This window comes from Papio anubis, chromosome 12, assembly GCF_008728515.1.
Source record: "Papio anubis isolate 15944 chromosome 12, Panubis1.0, whole genome shotgun sequence".
NCBI classification, from domain to species: Eukaryota; Metazoa; Chordata; class Mammalia; order Primates; family Cercopithecidae; genus Papio; species Papio anubis.
In genome coordinates this window covers 76,602,547-76,620,346 of record NC_044987.1, presented here as the reverse complement: position 1 = coordinate 76,620,346, position 17,800 = coordinate 76,602,547, and the positions used below count along the sequence as shown (strand labels likewise).

General features: G+C 38.3%; 1 protein-coding gene across 7 annotated transcripts in view; it reads right to left on the bottom strand.

The window, feature by feature from the left end:
* The window catches only part of NUCB2 (nucleobindin 2), a 57,066-nt gene that overhangs the window by 21,872 nt on the left and 17,394 nt on the right, over positions 1-17,800 (bottom strand). For all 7 annotated transcript variants that reach the window (XM_017948576.1, XM_021925996.2, XM_017948578.3 and 4 more), the window contains 4 exons: positions 15,762-15,905; positions 15,021-15,128; positions 9,321-9,447; positions 813-916 (listed from right to left, as the gene is read on the bottom strand). In XM_017948576.1, coding sequence (XP_017804065.1) covers positions 813-916; positions 9,321-9,447; positions 15,021-15,128; positions 15,762-15,905 — 483 coding nt within the window. The remainder of the gene's footprint in view (positions 1-812; positions 917-9,320; positions 9,448-15,020; positions 15,129-15,761; positions 15,906-17,800) is intronic.

Below are 17,800 nucleotides of genomic sequence, written 5' to 3'. Positions count from 1 at the left end.
GCTAATTTTTGTATTTTAAGTAGAGACAGGGTTTCACCATGTTGGCCAGGCTGGTCTTGAACTGCTGACCTTGGGTGATCCACCCACCTCAGCCTCCCACTGTTGGGATTACAGGCGTGAGCCACCATGCCCAGCAATTTTCGTCATTATTATTACCAGAGATGTAGGTATTCAAATAAACTAAAAGTTCAAAGCTAGCCCCAACTTTAAGAAACTCATCATAAGCAACTAGTATATAAGTTGATTTCAGAAAAAAAAGAAGAAAGGAACTATATCAAATCTAGACAGTATAGAAAACTAAAATAGCTTCTAACCATTGAACTAATCTAATACTTGCCAGGTTAGAACTAATTCCATTCACATATAATGTGAGAGGTCCACAAACTCTTATCTAAAATCTCTGAGGCCAGATGTGCTTCAGAATTTTCTACCTTAAAGAAAGGGAATATGGCACATATGCCATATTATGGAATATCCCTGTAGCATCTGTAATCAAACAGACTAGTATTTCTTAAGCAAAATCTATAAATACACTAAGTAGGTTAAATAAAAACTGTAAATAGTATTACTGTAGTTGGTTTATTCAGGTCAGGTTTCAGTTTTTACAACTTTTGGATTTAGGAATTGTGGATAAGGGATTTTAGACCTGTATGTACATATTAATATCTGTATTAATAAGGGTTAATCTACCTTCCTTTAAAGATCTTCAACAGAATATATAAAAGTTATATTTCCATTTCATTGGGTTTACTTGTCAAATTACAAAACCTCAAAGGCACAATAAAGACAAAACTTTTTGGAATTATTCTCACCGCTTTGATTAGCATATCTAAATCTGTGGATTCAAACTTGTCAGGATTCAGGTGGTTTAGGTGATCAAATTGTTTTAGAAGAGCTTGGTGGTCCATGCCTATATCTGAAAGAAAATGAGAAAACTGTAAATGATCAATTTCTAGAAGCTAGAAAAATTATAATAATTATACATAAGAAAAAGATTTCATATTTATTCCTACAGGATTTTATAAGGAAATACAAAGTTTTAGAATAAAGGCTTATATTTACTTTATGAATACTGCATATGTTATTCTAGTCAAAGGTAGTGTCCTTGAACCTAGAGTGGAATACAATTTAATATGTGTATTTTTAAAAATTCTCTCTCCTTATTTTTTTTAATTTATTTTTTTTGAGACATGGTCCCGCTCTGTCACCCAAGCTGGAGGGCAATGGTGCAATCATGGATCACTGCATCCTGGACCTCCTGGGCTCAAGCAATCCTCCCACCTCAGCTTCCCAAGTAGCTAGGACAACAGGTGTGCACCACTATGCCTGGCTAATTTCTTGTTTTTAATTTTTGGTAGAGACGGGGTCTCACTATATTTCCCAGGCTGGTCTTGAATTTCGGGCCTCAAGTGATCCTCCCACCTCAGCCTCTCAAAGTCCTGGGATTACCATGCCTGGCCTTATGCTTTATTTATTTATTTATTTATTTATTTATTTATTTATTTATGATGGAGTCTTGTTCTGTCGCCCAGGCTAGAGTGCAGTGGCAAAATCTCTGCTCACTGCAAGCTCCGCCTCCCGGGTTCATGCCATTCTCCTGCCTCAGCCTCCTGAGCAGCTGGGACTACAGGCACCTGCCACCAGCCCAGCTAATTTTTTGTATTTTTAGTAGAGACAGGGTTTCACCATGTTAGCCAGGATGGTCTTGATCTCCTGACTATGTGATCCGCCTGCCTCGGCCTCCCAAAATGCTGGGATTACAGGCGTGAGGCACCACGCCCGGCCTTGCATATTTTAATGTTATATCTAAAACAACTACTTGACTATCAGCATAGTTAATAACAAACCCTTTTTAATTATCTTAAAACTACTAAATATCCTGCTTTTAATTAGATAAACTCTAATACAGTGTCCTTATCAAAGTTTTAAGGAGAATTTCTAAAAATAATTGCTCTAAAGCTTACATGAAAGAATTCCTCGTATATTGCCCCAATGGATCCCTTATGAAACAAAAAAAATCTAATTTAGGTAAACTCCTTTTAATTATGACTTATTTTTAAGGAAATATCAATTTTTTTAACTTTTAAAAAACAAGTTACAATTTACTACAGTGAAATGGGTGAAGTGATGCTGGATTGTTTCAGTTGTATTACATAGTGGACACATGTAATGGATACACAATGGATATACATACAAGACAGCTCACCAGAAACAACACAATATGAGCCCTTATAGAATTGAGCAAAATGGGTACATTGTCGAAGTTGTTGGAAATCAGCTCTCACTTAGGAAAAAGGAATATACAAATATGGAATGGTGAAAAGCAAGAAAGAAATTAGTAGATATGAATGGGAATTAGCATTATCTGTGTGAACTCAGCATTTCTAAAATACGTACATTTAGCATGTATATGCACATGTTTCACATGTATATGAATATGTATGTGTGTATATATGTGTATATGTATATAGACATGCATGTTTCCTAGCTCTGTGCAATTAAGGTGCCAAGAAAATACACTCCAGTAGCAAGGAGCGTACCTAGTGCCAGCTCTTGATCTAAAATATAGTTGCCTATTAAGAAAAACCAGTGCTCCTCAGAGAAATGGCTCATTCCACAGCTGGGGCAGGGTAGGTACAAGTTGATCCTGGAACATGTTGTTATGCCAGAAAGTGAAGAACTGCTAAATCTGGTTCAACCAAGTTTTCACTGAATTCTAAGTATGGCACTGTACTAGCAGTTCTACTTATGAAGAAAATACTTGTTTTTAAGACTTAGCCCTAAAAAAATATGACCAGACAGTGAAATATATAAAAAGACCCTTAACCTCACTCAAAATAAGATAAATACATATTAAAACTGCACTGTTATACTATCTAACAGAATGGAAAATTCCTGAAGTTTGATGACATATGCCATTAGTAACGTTGTGAGGAATTACTGCTGGTGGATATGTGTATTGATACAACCTCTATGGAGGCAAATGTGGCAATATCTATCAAAATTACAAATATATATAATTTGATTTGGCAATTCTACTGTGGGGAAATTATCCTACAGATAATCTTATATGGATACACAGTGACATATATACAAGATAGTTCACTAGAAATAACCTAAATGTCAATTGACAGGGGCCTGGCTAAATAAATTATAGTATATCCATATAATGGAGTTCTATGCAGCTGTAAAAAAAAAAAAAAAAAAGAGAGACAGAGAGAGAAGTGGTCTCTATGTACTAATACAGAAAGATATTCAAAATATATTATTAAAAGAAAAACAATGTACAAAAATGTGTATTTCCTTTTGCATAAAAAGAGAGGGACAATAAAAATATTTTATTTGTATTTGCTTACATACAAATAAAGAAACTCAAGAGTCAGGCACAGTGGCTCATGCCTATAATCCCAGCACTTTGGGAGGCTGAGGCAGGAGGATCACTTGAGACCAGGAACAGGAGTTCAAGACCAGCCTGGACAACACAGCAAAACCTCATCTCAAAGTAACTTAAAAATAAATAAATAGATAAACCCAAGAAGGATAGTTATGGGGACATTGGGAACTGACAGAATACAAAAGTATCAGGTAGATTTTTGCTCTATATTTTCTACATTTGAACCACGTGAATAAGCCAGGCATGATAGCTCATGCCTGTAAACCCAGCACTTTCAGAGCCTGAGGCAGGTGGATGACTTGATCCCAGGAGTTCAAGACCAGCCTGGGCAACACAGCCAGACTCCATCTCAATAAAAAGAAAAAAAAAAAAAAACTGCCTACTTTAAAAATTACCCCCTTCCCTAAAATTAAGACTATGTAAGCCCTTCCTCAAAGTATCAGATATTTCAATTCATACTGAACCAATGAGAAAATATTCCTTAGTTTCTAAGTTACATCAGACTGTTTTCTTTCTTTTTTTTTTTTTGAGACAGAGTCTCGCTCTGTCACCCAGGCTGGAGTGCAACAGCGTGATCTTGGTTCACTGCAACCTCTGCTTCCCAGGTTCAAGTGATTCTCCTGCCTCAGCCTCCTGAGTAGCTGAGATTATAGGCATGTGCTACCATGCCCAGCTAATTTTTGTATTTTTAGTAGAGACAGGGTTTCGCCATGTTGGCCAGACTGGTCTTGAACTCCTGACCTCAGATGATCCACCCACCTCAGCCTCCTAAAGTGCTGGGATTATAGGCATGAGACACCATGCCCAGCCTAGACTGTTTTCTTTATGCAATGAAATTCAGTACCCATCTTGGAATGAAGAGGATACTGTTGCCGGGCGCGGTGGCTCAAGCCTGTAATCCCAGCACTTTGGGAGGCCGAGACGGGCGGATCACAAGGTCAGGAGATCGAGACCACCTGGCTAACACGGTGAAACCCCGTCTCTACTAAAAAATACAAAAAACTAGCCGGGCGCAGTGGCGGGCGCCTGTAGTCCCAGCTACTCGGGAGGCTGAGGCAGGAGAATGGCGTGAACCCGGGAGGCGAAGCTTGCAGTGAGCTGAGATCCGGCCACTGCACTCCAGCCTGGGCGGCAGAGCGAGACTCCGTCTCAAAAAAAAAAAAAAAAAAAAGAAGAGGATACTGTTAAGACTGAGGGGATGGAAGTTGTCCCAGGGATAGAAATCTCCACACATCTTAGGCCTGGCTTCAAGTATGGAATTACCTTGCATGCCTAAGTACCCCAAGTAGCATGGCATGATTCAATTTACTTCTCATTGATATCCTTAATTTCAGGATGATGAGTATTTGGTATTTGTTTTCTAAGATTATATGTTTAAAACGTAGATTACTATACTCTTTCCCAGAGCCAGAATCTCTAGAGGTGAGATCTAGCAATCTATATTTCTAAAAAGATTTCTCGGAGATTCTGGTGCATGCAATCTGAAGTTTTAGAACTACCATTCCAAGAGTTAAATGTTCAGATGTTTATTAATGACAACAAACCACCCAGATAACCAACCTATGGGAGGATATCACAGGGATGTATGAACCAGCTTGAAAGATCTCCCACTGGCTAAATCTACTCCTTGATTTTGACTCATAATGAGAAAGTTCATTCCAAGGTAATACAGGAAATTCACCTATGCTGTCACATAGTACTTTTATGATTTTATTTTCTACATTTAAATCTTTAATTCATTTACAAGTATTCTGATAAAGCATTATAAGAGATATGGCTTTAACTATACCTTTGTCCAAATGGCTAGCAAGTTATACCAAGACTACTTAGTTAAAAATTTGTTGGGTGTGGTGGCTTACACCTATAATTCCTGCACTTTAGGAGGCCAAGGCAGGAGGATCATTTGAGGCTGGGAGTTCCCTCAAACCAGCCTGGAGAACACAGTGAGACCTTGTCTCTACAAAAAAATTAATTAATTAAAAAAAATAAATTAGCCAGGCATGGTGGCACACTCCTGTAGTCATAGCTACTCAGGAGGCTGAAGTGTGAGAATCTCTTGAGCCCAGGAGTCTGAGGGTGCAATGAGCTATGATTGCACCACTGTACTCCAACCTGGGCAAGAGTGAGACCTGTCTAAAAAAAATAAATTAATAATAATAAAAATAAAAATCTATATCCCACTAATAATGATACCACCTTTATATTAAACTAAATTATATTGTGTATTTAACTCTACTTCTGCAATGTCTATTGTGTTTCACTGATCATTCTACTTTTCTGCCTAAGCCATACAGTTTTAATGACTGAGGCTTAGTGACATAATTTAATATTTACTATTAAAGATTTAATAGATATTAAAGATTCGATTTCTAATATCTAGTCCTTCACTGTTCTTTTTCAGAAGTATCTAAGTTTTCTTACTTGTGTCCTTTTTCTTTTTTTTTTTTTGAGACAGAGTCTCACTCTGTCACCCAGGCTGGAGTGCAATAGCGTGATCTTGGTTCACTGCAACCTCTGCTTCCCAGGTTCAAGTGATTCTCCTGCCTCAGCCTCCTGAGTAGCTGGGATTATAGGCATGTGCTACCATGCCCAGCTAATTTTTGTATTTTTAGTAGAGACAGGGTTTCGCCATGTTGGCCAGACTGGTCTTGAACTCCTGACATCAGATGATCCGCCCACCTTGGCTTCCCAAAGTGCTGGGATTACAGGTGTGAGCCACCATGCCTGGCCTACTCGTGTCCATTTTCACGTGCACTTTAAAAATTTCACTTGGCTAGTGCCAGAAAAATAATGTATATATTTTTAGTTGGATTGTGTTTAAATTATACATTAATCTAGAGAAAATTGACATGTTTATAACATTGAGTCTTTGCCTCAAAAAGTAATTGTGTCCTCCCACTTGTTCAAGTCTACTTTTGCATCCTTCATGAGTATTTTAAAGTTTTTGTCTGTCAGTTTTGCACATTTCTGAATAGGTTTATTCTGGACATTTTATCTTTGTTGCTATTGTAAATGGAGTCCTCTTCTTCCATTCTATGTTCTAACTGGCTGTTATGTACATATGGAAAATATTGATTTCTACGGATTAAGTTTACCATTATTTTCCTATTGAGGGGCTCAATTTTCCTATTGTTTATAGTAAATGTTTCCATTAATTATTTTTGGTGTTCCACATATATATAAACATCATATCATTTGTGAAAAAGGATGGTTTTATCACCTCCTTTCCAATTACTTTATCTCCAGATTCTTTTTATTTGTATAAATGTTTTGGCTAGGTCAGGCATGGTGGCTAACGTCTGTAATCCCAGCATTTTGGGAGGCCGAGGCGGGTGGATCACCTGAGGTCAGGAGTTCGAGACCAGCCTGACCAACATGGTGAAACACTGCCTCTACTAAAAATAAAAAATCAGCCGGGAGTGGTGGCAGGTGACTGTAATCCCAACTACTCAGGAGGCTGAGGCAGGAGAATCCCTTGAACCCAGGAGGCGGAGGTTGCAGTGATCTGAGACTATGCCACTGCATGCTCCAGCCTGGGTGACTGAGACTCCGTCTCAAAAAAAATAAAAAATACAATAAAAATTAAAAAATTAAAAAATATATTTTGGCTTGTACCTCCAAAGCAATGCTATTTAGTGGTGGTTACTGTGGACAACACTGTCTTGTTTCTAATTTCAGTCAGGATACACACTTGTGCTTCCCCACTAAGTATGATGTAACCGAGTTAGATATAGCTGATTGTGTTATAGAAGTTATCTATTAATTAGTATTTTATTACTTTAAATTATGAATTGGTGTTCAATTTTGTCAAATGGATTTTCTGCATCCATGGAGACAGCCATATGACTTATAAATTTTTTTGTGTGTTTTTTTGAGACAGTCTTGCTCTGTCACCCAGGCTGGAGTACACTGACGTGATCTCAGTTCACTACAACCTCTGCCTCCTGGGCTGAAGAGATTCTCCTGCCTCAGCCTCCTGAGCAGCTGGGATTATAGGCACGTGCCACCACACCCAGTTGATTTTTGTATATTTAGTAGAGACAAGGTTTCACTATGTTGGCCAGGCTGGTCTCAACCTCCTGACCTCAGGTGATCCACCCGCCTCGGCCTCCCAAAGTGCTGGGATTATAGGCGTCAGCCATCATGCCCAGCAAGATAACTTTAAGATATCCTTGCATTTCGTAAATTCTATTTCATAGGTATTTAATCTTCTCATAGTCTAAAAGAATAAGGATTCTAATATTTGTTCCAATTTATCATTTGTCCTTTGACTTTATGACTTTTTTTGATACATCAAAATTTTAAAGATTTTTTTCTCCTTAGGACTATTTATATGATGATTTATAATATTAGATTTCCTAATATTAAGTCAATCTTGTATTCCTGAAATAAATCCAACTGTTAAGAGATAGTATTCTTTTTTTTTTTTTTTTTTTTTTTTTTTTTTGAGACGGAGTCTTGCTCTGTCCCCCAGGCTGGAGTGCAATGGCGCGATCTCGGCTCACTGCAAGCTCCGCCTCCTGGGTTTACGCCATTCTCCTGCCTCAGCCTCCGGAGTAGCTGGGACTACAGGCGCCCGCCACCTCGCCCGGCTAGTTTTTTGTGTTTTTAGTAGAGACGGGGTTTCACCGTGTTAGCCAGGATGGTCTCGATCTCCTGACCTTGTGATCCGCCCGCCTCGGCCTCCCAAAGTGCTGGGATTACAGGCTTGAGCCACCGCGCCCGGCAAGAGATAGTATTCTTCAGAGACATAATAATTTTGATTTTGGCATCAATATAAAGCAAGAATGTGGAAGCTTTCCGTCTTTTTATATGCTCTGGAATAAATTAAATAGAATTGACAATCTGCTCTTTAATGGTTTGACAGAATCACTCAAATCATTAAAGAGTAGACAGATAGTTTCCTTAATGAAACTATCTTATTCTGAGAGCCAGACATGGTGGCTTGCATATGTAATCCCAGCAACTCAGGATTACTTGAGGCCAGAAGTTTGAGACCAGCCTGGGCAACACAGCGAGGCCATATCTCTAAAAAACATAATTAAAAAAACAATTAGCAGGGCATGGTGGTGCAGGCCTGTACTCCTAGCTACTTGGGAGGCTGAGGTGGGAGGACTACCTGAGCCCTAGGAGTTCAAGGCTGCAGTGAGCTATGATCATGCCATTGCACTCCAGCCTGGGTGACAGAGGAAGATCTCGTCTCCTAAAAGATTTTATTTTAAAAAAGAAAGAAAAGAAATGGTCTGGATCCTGTGTTTTTTTCTGGGGCTAGATCTCTGAAAAATTTTCTATTCCATGTATGAAAATTCTTCTAATTAGATTTTCTTTCTCTGCTTTCTTTTGGTTTCCTTTGATATTATTTTTCCTCCTTTAAACCAGTTGTTTAATTCATTACTTTTCATTCTTCCTTTTCATTGCTATAATTATGGCTAATTACATTGATTTTTGAATGACATAAAATGTATTATCTATTCAAAACATTAAATTCTAAAAATTAAGAGAAGCCAAATCAATACTAACAAAATTTTGACTAGAAGAACATAGATGGCACGTACTAATATAAACTGACCTCAACAACCAAATACTAAAATTTTCTAGCCAGGCCCGCTGGCTCATGCCTGTAATCCCAGCTCTTTGGTCAAGGTAGGAAGATCGCTTGAGCCCAGGAGTTCAAGACCAGCTCGGGGAACATAGCGAGACCCTGTCTCTCTAACTAACAAAAAAATTTAGCCAGGCATGGTGGCACACATCTGTGGTCTCAGCTACTCAGGAGGTTGAGATAGGAGCATCACTTGAGCCCAGGTGGTCAAGGCTGTAGTGAACTGTGATTGTGCCACTGCACTCCAGCCTGAGCAACAGGGCAAAACGTTGTTTCAAAAGGAAAAAAGAAAAAAATATATATTCCTACCTTTTGTTTAGTACTTACCTTGAAGGGAATCCAACTTAGCTTTAATTAACATTCTTAACCTTCCTACTTCTTGCCTTTTCAGTTCATCAAGTTTTGTCCTCACATGGTGACTTACTAAATCCAGTTCTTTGCTTAGCCTCCCACTCTGTTAACAAAATTAATAAATTAGTTTTATCTGTTACATTTCATTTTTAGACAAATGCAACAGCTTAAAAACAGGGTTAAAATACATTAGTGATAAATACTTTTGACTAATTTAGATACATTTAATATTATAAAAAGAATTTCTTTCAAAAGATATTAGCTTTAGGGCTGGGCATGGTGGCTCATACCTGTAATCCCAGCACTTTGGGAGGCTGAGGTGGGCGATCACCTGAGGTCAGGAGTTCGAGACCAGCCTAGTCAACCTGGCGAAATAACATCTCTACTAAAAACACAAAAATTAGCTGGGCATGATGGCGCACGCCTGTCAATCCCAGCTACTTGGGAGGCTGGGACAGAAGATTCATTTGAACCCAGAAGGCAGAGGTTGCAGTGAGCCAAGATTGTGCCACTGCACTCCAGTCTGGGCAACAAGAGCGAGACTCTGTCTCAAAAAAAAAAAAAAAAAAAAAAAAAGGCTAGGTACGGTGGCTCATGCCTGTAATCCCAGCACTTTGGGAGGCCAAGGCAGGCGGATCACCTGAGGTCAGAAGTTTGAGACCAGCCTGGCCAACATGGTAAAACCCCGTCTTTACTAAAAATACAAAAATTAGCCGGGTGTGATGACCCATGCCTATAATCCCAGCTACTCGGGAGGCTGAAGCAGGAGAATCGCTTGAACCCGGGAGGCGGAGGTTACAGTGAGCCAAGATCATGCCATTGCGCTCCAGCCTGGGCAACGAGAGTGAAACTCCATCTCAAAAAAAAAAAAAAGATTAGCTTTAACTCTAAAATCCAGATGTCTGAAAAACCATGTAATTTAGAAAAGCATCATTAAAGCACAAAGCAGAAACTCAAAAGGTTAAATTGTAAAATGGTGTAGCCACTTCAAAAAAGAGTTTGGCAGTTCCTCAAAAAGTTAAACATAGGGTTACCATGACCCAACAATTCCATTCCTAGATATATAACTAAAAGAACAGAAAACATGTTAACACAATAACTTAAACATAATATTCATAGCTGCATATTCATACTAGTCCAAAAAAGCAGAAACCTAAATGTCAATATCAATAATGAATGGATAAACAAAATACAGTATACCAATACAATAGTATGTTGTTTGGCCATAAAAAAGTATAAAATCCTGACACATGCTACAACATGAATGAACCTGTAAAACATTATGCTAAGTGAGAGAAACCAGACACAACAAACCATTTATTCTGTGAGTCCATGTATACGCAATGTCCAGAACAGGCAAATCCACAGAGATGAATAGTAGATTTATTGTGGTTGGGGAAAGGGGCGCAATTAGGAGTTACAGCTTAATGGGCACACGGTTTATTTTGGGGACAATGAAAATATTCTAAAATTAGATAGTGGTGATGATTGCATGACTCCGCGGGTACATTAAAAAACTACTGAAATGGCAGGGTGAGGTAGCTCCCACCTGTTATCCCAGCACTTTGGGAGGCTGAGGTAGATGGATCGTTAGAGCGCTGGAGTTTGAGACCAGCCTGGCCAACATGGTGAAAACCCATTTCTACTAAAAATACAAAAATTAGCCAGGTGTGGTGGCACATGCCTGTAGTCCCAGCTACTCAGGAGGCTGAGACAGGAGAATCGTTTCAGCCGGGGAGGTGGAGGTTGTAGTGAGCTGAGATCATGCCAGTGCACTCTAGTCTGGGTGACAGAGCAAGAATCCATCTCAGAACAAAACAAAATAAAACAAAAAAACAGGCAAAAAGACACTGAATTTTATGCTTTAAAAAGATAAATTTTATGGTATATGAATTACATGTCAACAATTTATTTATTTATTTATTTATTTATTTATTTTATTTTATTTTATGAGATGGGGTCCAGTCTGTCACCCAGGCTGGAGTGCAGTAGCATGATCATGGCTCACTGCAGCCTCAACCTCCCAGGCTCAAGCAGTCCTCCCACCTCAACCTCCCAAGTAGCTAGGATTACAGATGCATGCCACCATGACTGATTAATTTTTGTATTTTTTGTAGAGACAGGGTTTTGCCATGTTGCCCAGGCTGGTCTCGAACTTCTGAGCTCAAGCAATCCACCCACCTCAGCCTCCCAGAGTGCTGGGATTCCCGGGAGCCACTGCACCTGGCTTCTTATTTTTTAAAAAAGTTAAGTTGGTCAGCACCATTAAGGCTAAAAAGAACATTTAAATTAAAAGTCAGTTGGCCTCTATAAGCATTAGTCATTCCATATATAAAAGCTTTTCAAAATTTATCTTTTTTAGGTCCCCTTTGATTGCTTTCTTCATAGATGAGTGATTAGTAGGAAAACTAGGAGAATATACTGTTACAGAATCAAAAAGAGCAGTATATTTCAAGGAGAGAATAGTCATTATTATTAGATAAAACAATGGTTGTCAAAATGTAGTCCCCAACTAGAGCAGCATCACCAGGGAACTTCAGAAATGCAGGCCCTAGAGTTACTGAATTGGACACCCTGAAGGTAAGAACCAGAAATATGTTTTAACAAACCCTGAAATCTAAAAACTATTGAGATAAATAAAGGAGTCCGGTAGAATGAGGAATCAAAGGTGTTAGGATGTTCACTAGATTTGGCAATTAAGAAGTCATGGATGCCCTCCATGAAGGTATATTCAGTGGAACAGTGAGGGCAGTACCATAACCTTTCCAGTTAGGGAATGTTTGGGAAGTGAAGAAATGTAATATGATTTTCCTTTCAAAATGCTTAGCTGAAAAGGAAAGAGAGGCGGGCACGGAGGCTCACGCCTGTAATCCCAGCACTTTGGGAGGCCAAGGCAGGGGGATCATTTGAGGTCAGGAGTTTGAGACCAGCCTGGACAACATCTCTACTAAAAATACAAAACTCCTATCTCTACTAAAAATACAAAAATTAGCCAGACAAAGTGGCCCACACCTGTAATCCCAGCTACTTGGGAGGCTGAGGTGGGAGGATCGCTTGAGCCTGGGAGGCAGAGGTAGCAGTGAGCCAAGATTGTGTTGTGTCTGTACTCCAGCCTGGGTGACAGAGTGAGACCTTGTCCCAAAAAAAAAAAAAAAAAAAAAAAGAGAAAATTCTAACTTTTTTTCTTCATTTTTTTATGAAACAAGAGTTTTTCTTGGTTATTTGTGATGATTCTACTGGTTTGGGTTTTATTGTCTAGTTTTACTCATTTTTTTTTTTTTCTTTTTTAAAAGATGAAGTCTCGCTCCCTGTCATACAGGCTAGAGCAGTCATATAATCATAGTTCACTGCAACCTCAAACTCCTGGGCTCAAGTGATCCTCCCACCTCAGCTTTCTGAGCAGCTGGGACTACAGGCACATACCACCACATCCAGCTAATTTTTTATATTTTTGGTAGAGCTAGGGGTTTCACTACATTGCCTAGGCTGGTCTTGAACTTCTGGGATCAAGCGATTCTCCCACCTTGGCTTCTCAAACTGCTGGGATTACAAGTGTAAGCCACTGTGTCTGGCCTCAGACAATTTTTTTTTTTAATTTGAAGGATAATTTTTAATTTAATTTTTAATTAAATTAATTTTAAATTTTAATTTTTTGTAGTGACAGGGTCTCACTATGTTGCTCTGGCTGGCCTCAAACCACTGGCTAGAAGCCATCCTCCTGCTTCAGTCTCCCAAAGTACTGGGATTACAGGTGTGGACTACTGTGCCAGCCCCTCTTTTATTTTTTATTTATTTATTTATTTTTTTAAGACAAAGTCTCACTCTATTGCCCAGGCTGGAGTGCAGTGACACAATCTTGGCTCACTGCAACCTCTGCTGCCCAGGTTCAAGCAATTCTCCTGCCTCAGCCTCCTGAGTGGCTGGGATTACAGCTGTGTGCCACCACACCCGGCTAATTTTTCTATTTTTAGTGGAGACAGGGTTTCATCATCTTGGCCAGGCTAGTCTTGAACTCCTGACCTCAAGATCCACCTGCCTCAGCCTCCCAAACTGCTGAGATTACAGGCTTGAGCCACTGCACCCAGCCCCTCATTTCTTTTTTATTGTGTAACTGTTTAACTTCATTTTGGTTCCCCCTAACCATTCACAGAAACAGGAATTGAATGTGAAAGGAAGAGAGTTATAAAAATATTCCCTGCACCAATCTAGGAAGCATATTTTCTTCTTTTGCCTGAATATCTCTATGTAGTATCTCCCATGATCCACATTTTCTATGTTACCCCAAATAATGCTTTTACTCCTGATACAAAGACATTAAGAGTTCTATATCAGATATATTCAGCATAGGAAACTTGTTCCACAGATCGAATTAATCCTTGAGAAGAAAAGTAAGGTTATCTTCATAGACAATTCCGGGGAACTATTAGCATAACACTATTACCTTTTCCCCAGAAAAGTTCACAACTTCAAAGAGGAGAGCTGTGAACTAAATGCCACACCTGAGCGCTGACAGACACCACAACCTAACGGGAGTCAGTCTTTCAAAGAAGTTCACACCAAGATCAGAAACTTAAAATAAAAGGTTTGTTTGACCCAGAATGAGTCTTTCAAACACAATTCTTATTCTGATTCTAGAAAAAAGGCAATGTAAGTTTTTAAGAAAGTAAAAATTAAATAAATAAAGGTAACATAAGCAAACAAAATTATCTTAGGAGACATTATTGAAATTTTAAAATTAACTGGATTTTTTTTACTCACTGAGTCTAAGATAAACCCAGCTAAGCTGATTCATTTCCTTTTAAGGAAAGACTTTACAAGAATCTCTCATGTCAGATCTCTACAACCCCCTTTCTTATTATGAGTACCAAAGAGCTGACTATGGCTAGAATTATGTCAAATAGGGTACTTAGGACAGAGTCAAATGGTTAAACCTCTCTGATTGATATAATACATAGCCCATTATTTCTTCTGTTAATCTGGACCTGATGAAAACACCAGAACCTCGCCTATTCCAAACTTTTGAATAACTTCCTACTGTTCTCAGATAATGACCCAAACCCCTTAACATGATATACAGGCCCTCTGTCATTGAGGTTGTGACTCTTCCCAAACCTCATCTTTTGGCCACTCAGGCCTCCATTTCCCACTCTGGGGTCTAGCCACAGTTACTGCTTCCAGTTTCCCGTATACCTCTTGCCTCTGTACCATTGCACCTTTGTCTGGGATGCCTCCCAGTCCCTCTCCTTTTCTCACTACATCTTTAAGCTCTGGCATAATCTCTATCAGGAAGAATAACTTCCCACCTCACCCCACTGCTTCATATTAGATTATGTGTCTGTCATCTGTATTTCTAGATTAAATACTCATCATATAATCCATCCTATAATCTATTTCTGGATATGATTTTCCCTTGAGGATTCCTTAAGGGCTGGGAATAAATCTCATCTTTGTATTTCTAGTACTTAGCTCAGGGTCTGGCATGTGCAAATGTTTGTTAAATATTTAAGCCGAGCGTGGTGGCACGCGCCTGTAGTCCCAACAACTGGAGAGACTGAGGTGGGAGGACGGCTAAAGCCCAGGAACTCAAGGCCAGCCTGGGTTATATGGTGAGACTTCATCTCTAAAAAAATTTTAAATTAAGACACATATATGTATACATTATTTAATTGCATTTACCTTTATTTCCTCTATGTCTGCTTTCTGGAGCTTTTCTCTGAAGTGTTTATCTGTTTCCAGCACATCAATCACTTGCTTGAGATATTCATCATAATAAAGTCCAGTATCCTTCAAATTAAGAAACCAACAGTAATGCTTCTGCAGGGTTTTCCTTGTTTGAATCTAAAGAGGTCAATCCTGAGAAACAATTTCTAGCAAATGGCATTGAGACACACTTACTATGATAGTTTCAACAAAGTGAAAAAGCTGTATTTCTGAAATAAATAGTTTTATATCAGAACCAATATCATCTTTTATTGTTACATAAAGGTAGATTTTTCTTTTTTACGACACTCTGTAGTCCAGTAGATTTTCTATATGGTTCAGACAATGAAGATTTTACCATTTTGGTTTCTCCCCATTGTTATCTGTCTCTGCTTTGAATATAATACAGTGTTTTATTGGCTAGTTAGCTCTGTGTCAGAAATGTATTACAACTAATTCTCCTATTTAATATACTAACTATATTAAATAAATATTGTCTAAGGGTAAGCAGCATATGCTTGTCCAATACTCTTTTCGCTATTTCAGAAATAGTTTCCAAGTGTACAATTTTATAAGTCATAAATATTACCAATATTTTCATTATAATTCCTCCCATTTCATTTAATTATAATTTTACCTCATTTTACCTCATTTAGTTATAATTATAATTCATTTCATCTAGTTATAATTCCTCCTATTTCACTTCATTTCACTTACTGGTGGTTCTATCTTTGCACTTTCCACAGGGTGAATATTTTGTACTTTTGTCTTGTCTATGTCTATAGGCACAGCTTCAAGAGCAGTAAGTACACATGTAATCAAGAGAAAGCAATACTGTAGCAGGATGGTCCTCCACCTCATCTGAAATAAAGAAATAATTATGGTAAAGTCATGAAAAGATGTTTTAACACTATATACAAGCATTCCAAATGTCACAATCATATATTTAATCTCAAGAGGTTTAATAAAACAAAAAAATCATAGGAAAAGGAAAAAACAGATTACAACTTGTCAAAAATAATGCTTAAAATATATCACTAAAGAAAATCAAGGGAGAAATGTTTTTGTAGCCAAAATTAAAAAGACAGAATACAATATTTTAAAGTTTATACTGTTTTTTGTTTGTTTGTTTGTTTTTTTGAGATGGAGTTCGCGCTTGTTGCCCAGGCTGGAGTGTAACGGTATGATCTCGGCTCACCACAACCTCTGCCTCCTGGGTTCAAGGGATTCTCCTGCCTCAGCCTCCCGAGCAGCCGGGATTACAGGCATGCACTATCACGCCTGACTAATTTTGTATTTTTAGTAGAGACGGGGGTTTCTGCATGTTGGTCAGGAATGGTCTCGAACTCCTGACCTCAGGTGATCCACCCACCTCGGCCTCCCAAAGTGCTAAGATTACAGGCATAAGCCACTGCGCCCTGCCTATACTGCTTTTACACTATAAGAAAACATTTGGTTAATTACAAAAGCTTCAATCTAGCCATGGCCTTTTTTTTTTTTTTTTTTTTAAGGCAACACATTTTACCCACAAAACACCATTTGGAAAAGAACACATAACCCCATTTTCACCACAACCCTAGGTGGCACATACACAGGAGAGTGACACATTTTACAAATGAAGAAATTAATTATTAAACCAATTCCCTTACAGAGCATTGTCTTGCCATTAACAAACCACTAAAACTCACATTTTACTATCTTTATACCCATCTTTTTTAGCATCTTTATTGAGATATACTTCACATGTCATAAAATTCACCCATTTAAGTATAGGATATGTCTAGTCTATAAAGATGCTACCCAAAGTTTAGTTCTCAATCTTACAAAATCAGATCATCTGAAAGCACATCAGAAATGCAAATTCTCAGGCTGTACCCAAAACCTCTGGGGTGGGGGCCAGGAACCTGTTTTAACAAACAGGGGGGTCCAGGGGGTTCCTATGTATACTAAAACCTGAGATCCACTCTTCTCTAGGATACTAGAATCTCTAATAGGGTAGTATACTTCACAGAATGTCTTCTCACTATGAATCACCTCCTCTTCCCCACAAATACTTGTAATAACAAAAAAGGTTTATTACTCATTCATGCTTCATGTCCACACATACATAGGTGTGCATTTCGGGTTTTTTGAGATATAACTCATAAGCCATAAAATGTTTTAAATTATACTATTCAGTGTTTTCTAGAATATTCAAAAGGCTGTGCAACCATCTCTACTATCTAATTTTAAAACATTTTCATCATCTCAAAAAGAAACCCTATAACCATTAGCAGTCACTCACTGTTACCCTTTTTTCCCATCCCCTGGCAGCCACTAATCTACTTTCTAGCTGTATAGATTCGCCTATTTTGGTCATTTCATATAAATGGAATTATACAATATGTAGCCTTTTGTGTCTGCCTTTTATCACTTAGCAGTATGTTTCCAGGTATAACCACATTGTAACAAGTATCAGGACTTTATTTCTTTTTTATAGCTGAATAGATAGTCTATTGTATAGATATGCCACATTTGTTTATCCATTCATGAATTGATGGACATTTGGATTGTTTCTTTCAGGCAGTTTTGAATAATACTTCAGTGAACATTTGTGTTCAAGTTACTGTGTTAACAGGTTTTCAATTATTTTGGTTATATAACTAGGAGTAGAATCGCTGAGTCCGTTTGGTAACTCTAAGTTTAACTTTTTGAGGAACTGCCAAACTGTTTTCCAAAGTAGCTATACCATTTTACATTCTCACCACTTATATATG